Source organism: Dama dama, chromosome 22 (genome assembly GCF_033118175.1).
Source record: "Dama dama isolate Ldn47 chromosome 22, ASM3311817v1, whole genome shotgun sequence".
Taxonomy (NCBI): Eukaryota; Metazoa; Chordata; class Mammalia; order Artiodactyla; family Cervidae; genus Dama; species Dama dama.
In genome coordinates this window covers 24766860-24783898 of record NC_083702.1, presented here as the reverse complement: position 1 = coordinate 24783898, position 17039 = coordinate 24766860, and the positions used below count along the sequence as shown (strand labels likewise).

General features: G+C 38.4%; 1 protein-coding gene across 2 annotated transcripts; it reads left to right on the top strand.

The window, feature by feature from the left end:
• The first annotated feature begins 361 nt into the window (after positions 1-361).
• On the top strand, positions 362-15303 carry WBP11 (WW domain binding protein 11). Of its 2 annotated transcripts, none has more exons than XM_061125060.1 (12): positions 362-516; positions 2460-2574; positions 3087-3118; positions 3801-3894; positions 6770-6966; positions 7851-7984; positions 8196-8395; positions 9001-9192; positions 11248-11352; positions 11765-12052; positions 12970-13152; positions 14288-15303. In XM_061125060.1, the coding sequence occupies exons 2-12, from the start codon at positions 2511-2513 to the stop codon at positions 14719-14721; spliced, it is 1923 nt and encodes a 640-aa protein (XP_060981043.1). In that variant the 5' UTR covers positions 362-516; positions 2460-2510; the 3' UTR covers positions 14722-15303. The 2 variants fall into 2 exon arrangements, with proteins under 2 accessions (XP_060981043.1, XP_060981044.1); XM_061125061.1 differs by having other exon boundaries at positions 371-522.
• Positions 15304-17039: the final 1736 nt, after the last annotated feature.

Below are 17039 nucleotides of genomic sequence, written 5' to 3'. Positions count from 1 at the left end.
ACGAGAAAAAAATCTACAGAAACACAATTCCAGGTGACACAATAGCGCTAAACAGGTCCCTATCTGGACTCGGCCTGTAATAACAGCCACGCTCGGATATCAGGTCAGAATGCCTGTGGCCCGAGAGGTAGAACAGAAGTCTCCTCAGCCAAACATATAGCCCACCCGCTTCATTTTCCCACTCTTATTGGGCTAGACAAATGTCAATCAACATGAAACCGTTGAACTGAGTGGTGGAGGCGGGCTCTTAGCCGATAGCCAACCAATTCGGTACTGTATTGGGGCGGAAGAGACTCTGGTCCTGCAGCTCTCGGTTACTCTCTATGGTTCCAGGGCGAAGAAACGCAGAGATCTTCGGCCCGGAAGTGACGTAGGGATGACGGAGGGGCGCGAGGTTTCAAGATGGCGGTGGTTGGGTGGTTGACCGAAAGGCCGAGGTGAAGGCCCCTACGAAGTCAAACGGGCCGAGAATCGTCCCCTCCCCGCTTCTCACAGCCCCAGGAGCCCAGCAGAAGCGTGAGTGTGCGGGATCGTTCCACTCCGTTACTTCACCTTTCCCGTCCCTTCGCGGGGTCCGCGCGGTTGCCTCGGGAACGCCAGGCCCCTCAGTCCCGCTCTTCTCCGCGGTTGGGGTCTCCCCAATCGCGGACTAGGGGGTCTCTTTGGGCGGCGCTGCGTCCAGCGGTTAAGCGGCTGTCTTCGCCTGGGTCGGTCAGTGCCGCCTCCTGACGCTGACCGGTTGGTTGCCTTAGGCTTGCTGCTACCTCGAGTCGGGGATCAACCGTCGCTATGGTTTCGGCAGTTGCAAATGCTGTTGGCTCCTTTGCTGGACTTGGGCTCCATCCCTTGGGAGCCTCTTTGACTGTTGAAAGTTACCCTAAAAGATTCGTGACCTGATTTACCCATCTCCTCTGGGTTTAGACAAGACAAGTAGTTTGTGCAGACTAAGGCTCTAGTGTCCTCTGTAACTATCCTAGGTTTCATTTGTGGGAGAAGAGGGTTAAAAAAAAAAAAAAAAATGAGCCTAAGGATAACTGAGAGAGGGAAGCAAAAAAGATACAGGCCTTCAAAGATGTGAGTGCTTGTATTTGTGCTAATTTTGCTTGTTTTCGCTTCCTTTCTTCCCCAATTCCAGTTTTTCTGAGAAGCAAACCCTTGACAGGGTAAATTAGTTGCGACTGGAACAGCTTTGAAGCGTTTAGCAGAAATCAAGGCAGTTGGACACTTTCTGGAAGACGCCTTAAGTAATAAACTTGCCTGACAAAACCTTCGTGAAGGGAACGTATAATTCTATGGTCCGTTTAAAAAATCTACCTCATGATCTTCCCTTTACCTCCCTTTAAACGTGTCTGCTTTCAAAGGGAAGGAAATTTATTACTCTTTCTTACTGGAAAGAGCAAAGTATCAGAAAGTTGTCATCCATTTGGAATAACTGGAAGAGGTGATTATGATAGTGTCTTCCTGCACGTGTGCTCAGTCTTGTCCAACTCTTTGCTACCCCATGGGCTGTAGCCCTCCAGGCTCCTCTGTTCGGTGATTTTTCAGGCAATAATATTGGAGTGGGTTGCCATTTCCTCCTCTGGGTATCTGCCTCCCCCAGGGATCGAACCCAAGTCTCTTGCATCTCCTGCACTGACAGGCTCGCTCTTTACCTCTGCGCCTCTTGGGAAACCCGTAATAATTTCTTAGGTCAATTAAAGTTTTGACTTACAAAATATTTTCCCTCATACACAATTACTCCTTTCAGTTACCTTAAAAAATACATACAAGTCGGGAGTCAAGTAGACATTAGTAAGAAAAATTTGTATCTTGATTTTTATACAAGCTCATATAATATTTTGACTATTTGTGGTTTTATGTTTTTAAGTTTCTGCTTAAGAATCAAGAATTATATCTGAATTGGAACTAAATCTAAATTAATAAATAGGCTTAAATTGATGAGTTTTTACTGTCTTAGTGGTGATGAGAATACAGGCCAAGAAACCATGGAGAAGGACAAGGATGAGCTATTTGTCCTTGAGCCCAGATCATTACCCTCATTTCCCTTTTACTCCTTTTTCAGCCTGCATATAAATCAAGGGAGAATATAAGAAAAGAACAAATGACCTCTCATGTACATAGTGTGTGTCATATTGCTGAAACATTCTTTGATGATTGATTTTTTCCAATTGATGGGTCAGTGCTGTGATCCATAAAAGAAAGTTAATTGATGAGTTAATGATAGTAGTAATCTTGTAGTAATCTTCATACTCATTACCTTTATAAATAATAGGGATCTAATTTTTTGTGGTTGGAGAAGTTGAAGCTGTTTTTCCTGGGCATTAAGTTAAAACTAGGGAAAGAACAAGGTCTTAATAATCAAAGTTTCTTTTCAGAGATGGTCGGGAAGAAAAGTTTATAAATATAAAAAGGAAAAAATCTTGTAAATTAAGGAAAAATAAGCCTTTTTGTCTTCACAGGTTTTAGGTTTTATTTTTTAAATAAGCAAGTAAATCAAACAGCTTGTCAACATGGGGCGGAGATCCACGTCATCCACCAAAAGTGGAAAATTTATGAACCCTACAGACCAAGCCAGTAAGTGTCCATTAATGTGGAATGATGAAGAAGAGGGGTGGTAAAAATTGCCTCAGGGAGTCTGTTTTATTAGTTTCTTAATTACAAGATCTGTAGTATTTGTTAATTAAAGTTATCTACTGTTCTAGTGGGCACATGATTAAAACTTTAAACATGCAACAAAAGGTAGTACCCATATTTTTAATTTGATTGACTTGCAAAGTAGAATTAGCTTAAAGCCTTCTTTTTTGTATGTGGCATTTTTAACAAATTGCTTTGTAAGTGCCTTTTTAGTACTTTATGGCATCTTTTCAGATTCATAGTTATTTTTTTAAGAAACTTAAAAATGTCTTGAGGCAGTTTTGGTTGGCATAATTAGAAGGGTGCTATTGGTATCTAGTGGAGGCAGGGAATGGTGTTAAATATCCTAGAGCTCACAGAGCAACCTCTGACAGTAAAAAATTATTTGTATTAAATTGGAGAAAATGCTAATGTTCAAGGCTTTAAGTTTTATATTCTCTCCCTCTCTTAAGGAAAAGAAGCTCGGAAAAGAGAATTAAAGAAGGTATGATTCCAGAAGCATCCTGTTAGACATAAGTGTAATTTGACCCCTCTTATGTGAGATGAGTGGATTTAGAAACATTTCCATTTATTTGCCAGAAAAGATACTTTATGCTTCTCATAACAAACCGTATGATTTACTAAGCCACAGTGCTGGGAAACCGAACTAAGTTTGTAGATAAGCTCATGATGAGTTATTATAACATTTTTTATTTGATTACCGTTCTCAGTGACTTAAAGAAATACTTTAAGAAATGCTTCTCTTGCCATTTAACTGCTTTGTTGGAAGCTACTGAATTAGTGAATGGAAGTAAATGTGACACTAAATTTTCCTGATGATGATTTTGTTGAATTTGTGGAAAAGTGTCCCTGGAATAAAAAAGGATTTGCATTTTAGTGTCATGCCTTAACACACTGAGAGAACCTAGTTTTTCAGTAGTTTCCAGCTGTTCATTCTTGTTTCATTGCTAGCGTTAAATTTTGCAAAACTTAGATCTTTTTGTCTAAACTGCAGACATTTGGGGGAATAAAAAAATGATACTACTCCTGTTTGCAGTGGTTGAAACAAGTGATCAGAAACTAAGAAGTTCAACTTCAGTTTAAATGGATTTTTGAGACACATTGAAATGAAAACTCAGGAGTATTCAGCTTCTGCAAATTGTGCTCTTTTTTCTTTTTTTTTTAAGAACAAAAAACAGCGCATGATGGTACGAGCTGCAGTTTTAAAGATGAAGGATCCCAAACAAATTATCCGGGACATGGAAAAATTGGATGAAATGGGTAAGATTTTGTAAACGGATGGATTTTATAGCAGAGATAATAGTCTGATACATAGAGATAGGTAGTTAATGAGTGAAGCAGAACAGATACAAGAATTACAGATACAGAAATACAGAAAGCATGACAGCATGCGATGCTTGGATTTAGTTTTAGCATTAGAAAAACAAAATGGAGTGAAGGGATGTTACCAACTTTAAATCTCATCTAGAATAAGAGGGAGGCTGTTATTTAGCTTTAGCTAATTGTTATTTATAAGATAACAAAAGCTCAGTTTGGCCAGTTCTTTTTTTTTAAGAGAAGACTAAGTGCTTTTTGAAATCACCTTGGGCTTTTTTTGTTTTGGGTTTCAATGTTGGCACCTACCATGTAAATTTCAATATTAGGCCACCATGAATGTGTCCGTTGCCCCTCTTTTCCAATAGACGATCCAAAGATAAATGACTACTTAGTAAGGATATAGAAGAAATCAAATACTTAAAATCACATTTTAAAAAATATCCTATTAGAATTTCTTCCCTTTTTTGCATTATATAGGATAATTTTATCTAGTCTCATCATGTGCATCTTCAGTATCACTGCTTTGTCATTACTGGAATCCATATGAAACAACTGCATGTTATCTTTTCTTGTATCTGAGTTGCTTGAGAATCATCTGTGATGCTGCCACTGGAAGTTCTATTCTAACTCACAGGGAAGTTCCTTTAGTTTAAAAAACCTCTTCAAAATAGAATGCAGTTTTACCAAGCCCCAAAGATCATATAACATATTTAATTAACCCTTATTATTTATATACTTTATACTTACAGGTATGAAAGGGAAAAAGTCTTTGGAAGTATTTTTAACAGATTACAATTAATTAAAAGTAGGAGTCCAGAATGGCCTAAAGTGACTTTAGGTAGTTATAAATAATACAGAGGAGAGTCACAAAATGGATTCTGTATTCAACCCATTCTGTTAACTTGAGAACATGGAGTTTTTAATTTTCCTTTTTTTTAGTAGCTTTCAAACATCCAAAAATAGTCTAATTAACTCCATAGTTTTCAGCTGTCAAGTTTTTGCCAATTCTGCCTTCTGTCCCCTGCATTTTTTTTTTTTTTTAATTGCATTTTGAAAGAATCTTTACAAGTTTTGTTTACAAAGGTTTCCGTACAGGTTTCGTGGTTTGCCCAAAAAAACAGATAGTGAGTGAAAGAGATGTAGTGAAACTTCTCAGTGATGCATTAAGTGGGGTTCCAAAAACATCCAGTTATGTGGGGTTGTGGTATTAAAAGCTTTCTCAAATAATGTGGGAGATACTGAAGCCAGCTTGGGCAAGAGTTCTGGGTCAAACTGCATCATCTCCCTCCCAGTTCAGCTATAACTGATTCCACTTGTTGCCTCTAGTCTAAATATTGGTAGGGACAATTGCTTTCCCTGGCATGTCAGGATATTTACCTATTAAATGACCCCAAATTATGTATTAATAACTTAGGTTTATTTAGCTTTTTTTATCTTGTTACATGCCAGGATTGGTTCTTTTTTTTTTTCCCCCCCACATTTTCATTTAATCTTCACTTTCACAACTGCTCTTTTGGGTGGGTATATTGTCCCTCCTTTACAGTTGAGGAAGCTTAGGCACAGAGACATTACCTTTCTCAAGGTTACACTGTTCAGAAGGGGCACAGCTGGGATTTAAAGTTAAACACTTAGCACTTTCATGAATCACACTAGGAATAGTGTGGTTTGAGACCACACTTCTGATATTGAATAATACATCATCAAAGTGTTAATAAGATTTAAGAAAGACAATAAGTAAGCTTGTGATTCTTTTAAGAAAAAGGAGGAAGGAACACTAGTCATCAGAGCTCTAATTATAATTCATAAAACTCAATACAAACTAATTTAAACAGAAAAAAGTATTCCTTGACTCCCATAATTGAGAAATCCTGGAGGGAAGTGGGCCTCAAAAACCCAAATATTTTGAGCAAGACTGTCCATCTGTCTGACCTAGTGAATTTCTTAGATAGAAGAAATTCTGTCCAGTCAGTGAATTTCTTGGAAAGAAGGTGGAATATGTGGTGGAATTAGTGATGGTTGAGAGATGAGGCCATGGACAGCTCCAGGTTTATTTCATTCCTACATGTGAGAGCTTCTTTCCCATATTTAAAGTCTTGGAGAAGGATCTGGTCCCAATTTGGCTCATGTGCCGGTTGATCTCGGAGTCAGTCATTGGCAAAAGGAGATGGAGGGAGGCAGGTATGGTTGACCAGGCAGACCTGGGAGTCCTGTGCTAATCCAATCCCTTCTGGTCCCTCTTGGAGACCAAATTAAGCTCCATGTTGAACACACCGGAAGAGAAAGGTTTAAGTAGCTCAACAAGGAACACTCACTCATACAAAAATAGTAGTTGTGTGGTGAGCCAGATACCAGTTTATGTTTGCAGTCTCATTTGATCATCAGAGCTTGATTGTGAAGTAGTTGATGTCCCCATTTTCCAGATGAAGAAGCTGAAGATCAGAGAGTTTAAGTGCGCAGGATCTCAGAATTCAATGACAGACCCAGTGTAGTATGTAAGCCCAGGCCTATAGTTGTTGATATACTAACAGCTGTATCAGATTGTTAGCATAGAGGAATGAAATTGATTTTTATTACAATGATAATAAAAATAAAGTCAGTTAGGTGGCATTTTTTAGGAAAGGAAGTAAAATTAATAGGCATCTTAAAGGGATGAAATTTCAATAAATGTGCAGTTCTTGTTTGACAAGAATATATCTGGTGTCTAAATCCCTTTTTGAAAAGTTTTAACATGTAAGTGTATTTTTAATAAATGATGTAATCTGTTGAAGTGACTTTTCTGTGTGTGTTTAATGCCATAATCTGCTTTTTTTCCTCTCAGAGTTTAACCCAGTGCAGCAGCCACAGTTAAATGAGAAAGTGCTGAAAGACAAGCGTAAAAAGCTACGTGAAACATTTGAACGTATTCTGCGACTCTATGAGAAAGAGAATCCAGATATTTACAAAGAATTGAGAAAGCTAGAAGTAGAATATGAACAGAAGAGGGCTCAACTTAGTCAATATTTTGATGCTGTCAAGGTAATCAAGTTTCTTTTGAGAGCTAAACTAAAATTTTATAGTTAGACTTACTCTTAAAGTTGATAATGGGAAACTTGATGATGTTGAACCACCTCCTCTTGTCAGACTAAACATATATCTACCCCATTAGCCTGCAAATTTAACCCTCTGTGTTTATGCAAGGGAACTTGATCTACCTGCCACTACAGTAATAGCTGGAGTGGAAACAGCCCAGCTACCCATTAATGAGATAACTGATAAACTGTTACATTTTCCTAAAATTAAATGCTACTCAGTAATAAAAAGGAATGACCAGCTAATAATCCAAAAAACATGAGGTAAAAATTTTAATGGCTAAATCTCAAAAACATACTATCCTTTCTTCATGGTTGTGATTCCATTTACATGAAATTCTAGACCAGGCAAAACTAATTTATGGAGGAAGAAATTTGTATCAGTAGTGGCCCTGGGATAGTGTTAAGGATTGATTGGGAGTGAGTATGAAATTATATGCATTTGTCAAAATTCACTGAATTTGTACATTTTATTGTAAATTGTGCCTCAAGAACAAAATGTTTTTAAAAATGATTTAATTTGGTAAAGTATGTAGCATGGGTCCCATTTTACAGATAAGAAAGCTAAGGTTACTTACTTCATCATACAGCTTGTATGTGACGGGAATTCAACAGCAGCAGGCTAATTTTAGAGTCCAAGTGCTACCACTGAATACATACTATCCAGAGGTTTCAACTAACTGACAATCTTAAAAATGTTGACTTGGCTTTGTTTCTCATGATAGTTAATGTTAGGTGGAAAGCAAATCCAGGTAATGAAACAGCTGATGTAGAGTTTGTGGTGTTGAGTTGGGGGATTACTCTTACTGACCAGAAGACACTCTCTTTCAGAATGCCCAGCATGTGGAAGTGGAGAGTATTCCTCTGCCAGATATGCCGCATGCTCCTTCCAACATCTTGATCCAGGACATTCCACTTCCTGGGGCCCAGCCACCCTCCATCCTTAAGAAGACCTCAGCCTATGGGTAAGGCAGTGGTAACAGAACCCAGTAGCATGTAGTAAAAGCACCTTTTGACTATCCTGTGCCAGTATTATTGCAGTGGAAAGTAAAGGACAGTGGGGATGTAAGCAGTTCTTTGGTTAGATAGAACCTGAGAGCTCCTTTAAAAATTGTTTAGAAGAGGAAGCGGATATCTCATTACTGGTAATGTGATTGCTGTAAATTTTCTTTACAGACCTCCAACTCGGGCAGTTTCTATACTTCCTCTTCTTGGACATGGCGTTCCACGTTTGCCCCCTGGCAGGAAACCTCCAGGTCCTCCTCCGGGCCCACCTCCTCCTCAAGTCTTACAAATGTATGGCCGCAAAGTGGGCTTTGCCCTAGATCTTCCCACTCGTAGGCGAGATGAAGACATGTTATATAGTCCTGAACTTGGTAAGGAGTGACTATTCCTTTTGCTCTTAGAACCTTTCCACCGTCACTTTTAATTTGGCTGTATAACATCTTGTTCACCACCCTCAGAACTTGGGAAATAAATGAGGCTACCCTGTACATACCAACAGATGGATAAATCATAGATCTACTCAGGAAAACAGTATGCATAAGGAACTATAGAAATGTCTGTTGTATTTTAAAGTAGACTTTCCTTGAAGATACACTCTCTTACCGTCAGTACCTTAAAAATTGGTCACTTGTGTACTTGTTTCCCATTTAGCTTTATTTTCATTCGACTAGAGCATCCTTGTATACAGTTACAATGATTGTGCATGTCCTTATATAGCTTTCTGAGTGGAATTTGTTCTCAATTTCAAAATTGAAATTTAAAGCTTCAAAGCTTTAAAAAAATCTTACATTATAAAAAAGGAGAATTTAAAACTATTGTCAAGTGGAAATATTGTCAGACTATGTGAATAGCTGAGTTTATATAGATAAAATTTAATCGAGTTATTCTGAGTCAAATAGCCTGGCCTTCTGTATTTGGGGGTACCATATAGGATCCAGCTATGTAACTTGATCCTGGCTCCCTCTTCCCTTTCCAGCTCAGCGGGGTCATGACGATGATGTTTCTAGCACCAGTGAAGATGATGGCTATCCTGAAGACATGGACCAGGATAAGCATGACGACAGTACTGATGACAGCGACAGTGACAGATCAGATGGAGAAAGTGAAGGGGATGAATTTGTACACCGTGATGACACTGAGAGAGAAAACAATGAAGAAAAAAAATCAGGTATGTGAAGATGAAAGTTTCATGGTATTAAGCAATAAAAAGCACACAAGCTGAAGGTCTTGATTTATTAATGGATCCATGAAAGTAATTGTGAGTGCCTTGAAAGGAGGACCAGTGCTCTATTCATCTTTGTAACTCCAAAGTCTCAACGTTGTTGACACACAGTAAGTAGCTGGTGGATGTTTGTGAGAGGAAAAAAAAACTGAGCTGTGTATGTGATTTTTTAAAAAAAATCTACATAGTAAAGTCCACTTTTGGGGAAAATGCATAAGGATGTCCTATCATGGTTATGTGTAGGAAGAAAACCATATTCACCTGATTGTTTTTTAATGAGTCTGTTTACATATCTATGTTTGAAGTCCTTTATATTATTCTATGTTCGTGCAGTCTTAAGTGAACAAGAAAAGGTAAACCTGTGAGTGGAGTCATGATTTAATGGAAATGTCGTACTTATAATGTATGTTATCTGTTTATTATAAATTCAGACTGAGCTACATGTACTTTCAGAAAGTAGCTATGTCATTCATTAAGGGAATTTACAAAATGTACCATCTGTCATATTCTAGTAGCCTTGGAGCTTCTTTTGTAATTGTTTTGCAGTCTTCAAAACAGTATTTATATATTAGTAATACTACTGATATTACAGTATTGATAATGATGATAAAATTTTCTCCAGATATTCCTTAAATCATGGTTGCAAACCAGAAAGCTAGTTTAAAGAGGTAGATAGAACTGGTAGTGGAAAATGGTAGAGGACACTTAGGTAAGAAGTGGTACTGGAAAGTAGAAAGTTGCTAGAGCCACACCAGTTCCCTTTTTCTCTAGACTGTGGTCATTTGCCTCATTTTCCTCTTTTTGGACAAACTAATTTTTTTATATATTGAATGATGATGAATACAAATATCAATATATTCATTGATGCACATATGTTGGAAATGGTTATCCTAACTATGACTTGATATTCAGCTAATAATTGAGTTTTTACTATGTACAAAGCATTTTTCTACACACTAAGGATGCAGAGTAAACGAAACTAAAGCCTGCCTACATAGAACTTGTATCCTATAAATGTTTACCATCTAAGACTAAGAACGCTCCTAATACTATACCGTTTAGCATCTTCAGGTGTCTGGTAGAGAGCCTTTGTCAGGTTAAGGAGTTCCCTTTTAGTCTAAGTTTGCTAAGAGGTTTTATTATACTTTTTAATCATCTCTTGGGATATTGTTAATGATTTTTCTTTCTTTTTGCTGTTTATTGTAATGAATTACATTCATGGCTTTTCTAATGTTAAATCATTTTTGCATTTCTGGGACCAACCCTACATGTTTATGAAGCTATTTTCTTTTAAAACACTGTCGAATTCAATCTGCTTATGTTTTATGTTGGCCAGCAGGTTTATTTTGGTATGTGGGTTATGCTAGCTTCAAGTTCTGGATAGCACTCCATCTTTTCCTGTGCCCTTTTACAGGAAATTGCTCTAACTTAACATTTGGCTGAATTTCCTTGTAAAGTTATTTGGGCCAGGTGCCTTTGAGGAACTTTTATTTGATTACCATTTTAATTTCTATTTTCTGATCTTGTCACCCCTTTGGCCAGTTGTAAGTAACATTTTTCTAGAAAATTATCAATTACTTTCATTGGCATGTTCAGTTTTATTGGCATAAAGTTTTCGGTAGTGGTGGCTCAGTCAGTAAAGAATTCTCCTGCAATGCAGGAGACCTGGGTTCAATCCCAGGGTTGGGAAGATCCCCTGGAGAAGGAAATGGCAACCCACTCCAGTATTCTTGTCTGGAGAATTCCATGGACAGAGGAGCCTGGTGGGCTATACAGTCCATGGGGTCTCAAAGAGTCGGACACGACTGAGTGACTTAACACTTTCACTTTCAACTTTAAAATCACTGTAGCATGTATTTACCACCAGTGGGCATTTGATTTACTGTCTTTAATATAGCTCTGTCTTTTTGCCAAGTAGTGGGAAGCAGTTATAGCTAGTATTTTGTTTATAGTAAACATATACTGAATTTTGTTGATCCTTTCCCTTCTCTGATCCTTTAGGTCTAAGTGTACGGTTTGCAGATATGCCTGGAAAATCTAGAAAGAAGAAGAAGAAAAACATGAAGGAGCTGACTCCTCTCCAAGCCATGATGCTTCGAATGGCAGGTGAGGCATGGAAAGAACAGTGATTGGTATTTCCTCCTGCCAGTTGCTTTACATACATTTTTCTATTTAATATTTTAGCAATCAAGTAATAAATTCTTGTTTTTCAAAAGTCAAGGTTTGAAGACATTGAGGTAAGCTGCCCAAAGTTAACCAGCCAGTAAATAGTTAGACTGGCATTTAAGTCCAGGTCTATCTGGTCTATCTTGTTCTAAACTTGGACTCCTTGCACTCTGCTGCCCTAATATGGATGAGAAGAATACTACTGTATTCTTGGGTATCTGAGTATTCTGTTGAAGGAGACTGGTTGTTAATTTTAAGAAAGCATTTATTGAGCATGTGTGGTAGGCATTGCTATCTCACAGGCTGTAAAATACGAATCTGCTCCATTTGTCTGGTTTCCAATTGCTTTCAGGGCAGGAAATCCCCGAGGAGGGCCGAGAAGTCGAGGAGTTTTCAGAGGACGACGATGAAGAGTCAGATGATTCCGAAGCAGAGAAGCAGTCACAGAAGCAGCACAAAGAGGAGTCTCTCTCTGATGGCACATCTGCAGCTTCCCAGCAGCAAGCCCCTCCACAGTCTGTTCCTCCATCTCAGATACAAGCACCCCCCATGCCAGGACCACCTCCGCTTGGACCGCCACCTGCTCCACCTTTACGGCCACCTGGACCACCTACAGGCCTTCCTCCTGGACCACCTCCAGGTAAGTACTTACTTGCTATAAATAAATAAGCCTAAATGTGGTTACAGTGAAGTTATTCCAGAAAGTAGACATCATTAGTAGTAATGATATCTGGTTTCCTGCTAGTGTAATTTTCTAAGAAATCAAGATTCTCCAAGGATAAGCACAACTTGCTCACTCCTAGAACATGGTTTGCAAGTCATAGAACTTGTGACAGCTGTCTCTTTCTCCAGAGCTCTTCTTTTTCAGAGTTTATCAGTTCTGATATTAGCAGTTTAGCAAGCAGAAACTAGAGTATATAACTGAGGGCTGTTTAGAATTACTCTTCAGTATGCCGAGTTGACCCCGTTCTCGGTTGTGAACAGGACGAGAGCACAGTAGATGCTACTGCATATCCGTCTTTGGTTGGGAGTTACTGGATGTTAGTGTAATCTGTATAGTTAGAGACTGAAGTCATCAGTATTAATCAGGTCTTCAGCTTAAAAGTATAATAAGTTAATTTACAGCTTGAAACAACATATAAAACTTACTGGCCAATTATGATTTTTAGTCCAATAGTCTGCCAGTTAAATCTTCAGTTGAGTCATTCTCTTCTGACTAGTGCAAAGCAAAATTACCTATCCTATGACATTCTCAGTGGTCTTTGTATATCTTAATGAGTTTCAGAGGATCCTTAAAGCACCATGCTTTTCATACTGCATTTTCAGCTTATGTTGGAGCCATTTAAGAAATGTCATCTTTGTGTATCTCCAGCCCAGCAGAGCTGTGGTTTAAAATGCTTTATGCTAGGACTGGGAAATAAAGAGAAATGGACCATAATAAATTTTGAAGTTATTTGATGTTAAGTTAAAGTGAAACCACATCTCAGTTATCTTATACCACAATTACTACTTCAGATATATTTGTTTGATGTTAACTAAGCACTTTTCTCGTTTCAGGAGCTCCTCCGTTCCTGAGACCACCTGGAATGCCAGGGCTCCGAGGGCCTCTACCCCGACTTTTACCTCCAGGCCCACCACCAGGTCGGCCCCCTGGCCCTCCTCCAGGCCCACCTCCGGGTCTGCCTCCTGGCCCTCCTCCTCGGGGACCCCCACCACGGCTACCTCCCCCAGCACCTCCAGGTGAAGCTTTGCTTTCTGTGACAAAAATCTGTCTGCTATATATTTCATTTGTCCTAAGACATTTTCACATTTCAGTATCCTAAAATCAAGCGGTATCTTAAAATGGTGTTTTTAAATTGCTTCTGGCCTAGGTAGAAGTTCTTACCAGTGGTATTTGAATTGGATGCTGTCACAGAGGGGACTTTTCCTTGCCAGAGAACACTTTGGATTAAAGTGTTGATTTAAGATTTTTTTTTAGGACCGCACTTAGAGTTGTGAAGTCATTCTATACATCTGCATGGGTATCAACTTTTAAATTTACAATCTCAAGGGGAAGTTTTTTTTCTTCCATTCTCTCTACCCAGTGTCAAGGTTAGATAGGTAAATTTCCTTTTGATCTTATATGTGGCAGGTATATTTCTGGTTTACTACATTGATTGTCTCAATTTAATGTGAAGGTCTCCTTTTAAGCTCCTCAGCTTGTTCTTGGACATTTTTTTCTCTCTCAGTGGTATATGGAATAATTATGAGTCTGTATAAGCAATAGTGTCCTAGGTTGAGGAAATTTGGTACTTTATTCTCAGTCTTAAAGAGGGTATTTGGAGAAAATTATTCTGCACTTCTTGGTAAATGGTAATGGTATGTCCAAACCATCAGTAGGACATGAATTCTTTTCCAGTAATGGTGACATTTTATGATTAGTCAGATTTTCTCATTCCAACATTAAAATTGTATTTCCTGCCCATTCAGCTACATTTTAAGGAGGAGGAGTATTGTGTAAATCAGTAATAATGCATGGGAAACAAATCCCAACCTTGGCTTGATCGCATCTGCACTGTACAGATGGAATAAAATCTTAGGTTATCAAATTACAGATTCAGCCATCTTAAGATCATATTTGAAAACAGTTGGTGGTGTTACTTTTACTTTATAGTTTAAAGTAGTACATTATTAAGAGAGGAGGAAAACATAAGAATTGGGGTACAGATGGAAGGCGAATACTGTTTTACAAAAAAATATTCTTTACTATCAAAATATATTCCTGAGTTTCAGATAGCAGGCAGTATGATTTATTTTCTACAAATTGTGCTTTTCAAGAAATTGTCAGCCTGTGTTTGTAAAGTCACATTTTATTATTGTGTTCTCCTTCGTCTAGGTATCCCTCCACCCCGTCCTGGCATGATGCGCCCACCTCTGGTGCCTCCTCTTGGACCTGCCCCACCTGGGCTCTTCCCACCAGCTCCCTTACCCAACCCGGGGGTTTTAAGTGCTCCCCCCAACTTGATCCAACGACCCAAGGCGGATGACACAAGCGCAGCCACCATCGAGAAGAAAGCTACGGCAACCATCAGTGCCAAGCCACAGATCACTAATCCCAAGGCAGAGATCACACGATTCGTGCCCACCGCACTGCGGGTGCGTCGGGAGAATAAAGGGGCTGCTGCTGCTCCCCAGAGAAAGTCAGAGGATGATTCTGCTGTGCCTCTTGCCAAAACAGCGCCCAAATCTGGCCCATCTGTTCCCGTGTCGGTGCAGACTAAGGACGATGTCTATGAGGCTTTCATGAAAGAGATGGAAGGGCTGCTGTGACAGCTTTGGATGCTAGATCAGGCTTCTGTTCACATCAGTGGTTCATGGAGAAAGAGGCTCTTACTCAGCTTAGGTGAAAGAGTTGCTTTCACTGTCAGGGTATTTTTAATTTCAGTTCAAGGAATATCCTAAAGTTTAGCCTTGTTCAGAATTTACTGCATATAAAAGAGAGGGTATTTCATGCAAAATAAATTGGTTATTGAAGCAGTGCTGCTAATAACATCCATCCCCCTTCATACCACCATTTTCATCCGGTTTCTTCCCCTACTCCAATTCCTTGGAAACTTGTGATCAAGGGGAACTTTGTTTTGGCTCTCTTGTGTGCTGTGGGCACTGGAGTAGAGATTTCTGGAAAAACCAGTTTATTTCACCCCCATCTTGCCTTTCATGTTTGAGTTATTTTTAATATTTTCTTGTAAATATTTTGTAATATTGTAGTGAAATGGATCACAATGTCATTTCCTAATACAAAGCGATATATGTGGGAAGAAAATGTACAATTCTTTGATTGATTAAAATTCCCACTGATCTAAACTTTGAGTGTTCCATGGAATAAATAAATAAATGTTCTACACCAAGCTATCTTCTGTCTTACTGACAATGTATAAACATAATAACTTTCATGGGCAGAAAAGCAAGTGTTTAAAATTTGGGTTTTAAGGAACTGCCATTTCTGATACGGAATATGGAATGAGAATTTTATTGAAAATGGTTAGAACTAAGTTTTAACTTTAAAGGATAAAGATAATTATTTTCCTTTAGGATTATTATATATTGGCTTAGGAAGTTGAGAGGTTTTATTGCTAAGAAGAGTCTTATTCTCCAAGATTACTTTTCCAGAGCTCTGTGAATGGATGGATATCCGTTGAATAGTGAAAAGTTCTCTTAAATCAATTCTAAGCTGTTAAATAGCCAGAAAAGGCTACTGCTATTGCTCTTTTTGAATTTGTCACTTCTGTGAGCTTTTCTGTGTTATTAAAAGCACAGAAAATGAATAAGAATGCCTAATGCTTTTAATTTGCATTGGTCTTTTTTTACAAAGTGCTAATATCTATCCAGTAATACTGGGGAATGACTTCCAGGGATATTTTCCCCATTTTACGGGTGAAGGTATTGGTGTTAAAGGGCTCATGTCCAGAGACCCAAAGTGTGTCTTATACACAAGGAGACACACACCATATATATACACATAGTGAGACAATGTATACATTGTGTTTAGGCTAGGCATACCTGATTCTTTCCATAGTATCGTAAATGTCTTTCATGTGTGTCTCATCAAAAATTGGTGATATCCTAAAAAAGGTAGTACAGTAATAAGACTTTTTACAACTGAGTTCTTTGATAGATTTAAATTATTTGTCCTGAGATCTTTTCTGACTGGGAAGTTGTTATTTCAAATTAAAGCAGATCCTGCCAGAGCAGTCTACAGACCACTTTGGGATTATTATTTTTTAGTATAATCATTGTGGGTCAGCAGGTGAATTGAATCTTTGTTTATATGCAAAGGTAGAACACAATTACATCCTCAGATCAATATTTTAAGTGTAAATAATGGTATTTGGTTTGCAACATTTTTATTGTTCTGCCTTGAAGTTCATATTTTTTCTGGGTGAGATTTCTGTTTCACATTAAGGAAGCTATATGGTTTATCTTAAAAGTCATTGTCTAATATTGCTAGTTTTACCTTCTGAAAATTCTTTTAGTTGGTAAAATCTGGTACATTTCATGTGTTAGCTGCATCTGCAGGAAAGGAGAAATCAGTCGATTCTGGGTAGGTTTTTGTCATTTACATCATGGAGACCCAGGTTTGATCCCTGGGTGGGAAGATCCCCTGGACAAGGGAATGGCTACCCATTCCAATATTGCCTGGAGAATGCCATGGACAGAGGAGTATGGTGGGCTACACAGTCCATGGGGTCACTAAGACGCAACTGAGCAACACTCACTTTCCTGGTTTTTTAAAAATATTTGCTCTAGTTAAATCACTGCTATGAAACATAAGTCTGATACAAACTTTCAATCAGGTATAAGGATAAATAATCCTTTATCATAAAGTGTCACTTTATTACACATTAATTGCTCCTTAACACCATTTTGAAGTTCCTTTAAGGGACTGTACAGTGTGAATTAAGGATCACCACATGGCATGGAATCAGCATAAAGCCCGACTTGACATCTAAGTTTCTCTTTCAATTCTCATTTTGTATATTCTAGTTTGTGCTCTTTATTAAAATATCTCCCTATTTAGCAGGGAGACTTTTATTAAGCTATTTTTTGCTGCATTCAAGCAATTCTTCAGACACAGAAGATACCCAGTC

Bases quoted from the DNA above. Each gene is read 5' to 3' on its own strand.
- WBP11 (XM_061125060.1), top strand. From the start codon at position 2,511: ATGGGGCGGAGATCCACGTCATCCACCAAAAGTGGAAAATTTATGAAC. The intron at 2,575-3,086 runs GTAAGTGTCCAT...CCCTCTCTTAAG, and splicing joins GAACCCTACAGACCAAGCCA to GAAAAGAAGCTCGGAAAAGA. The intron at 13,153-14,287 runs GTGAAGCTTTGC...TCCTTCGTCTAG, and splicing joins ACCTCCCCCAGCACCTCCAG to GTATCCCTCCACCCCGTCCT.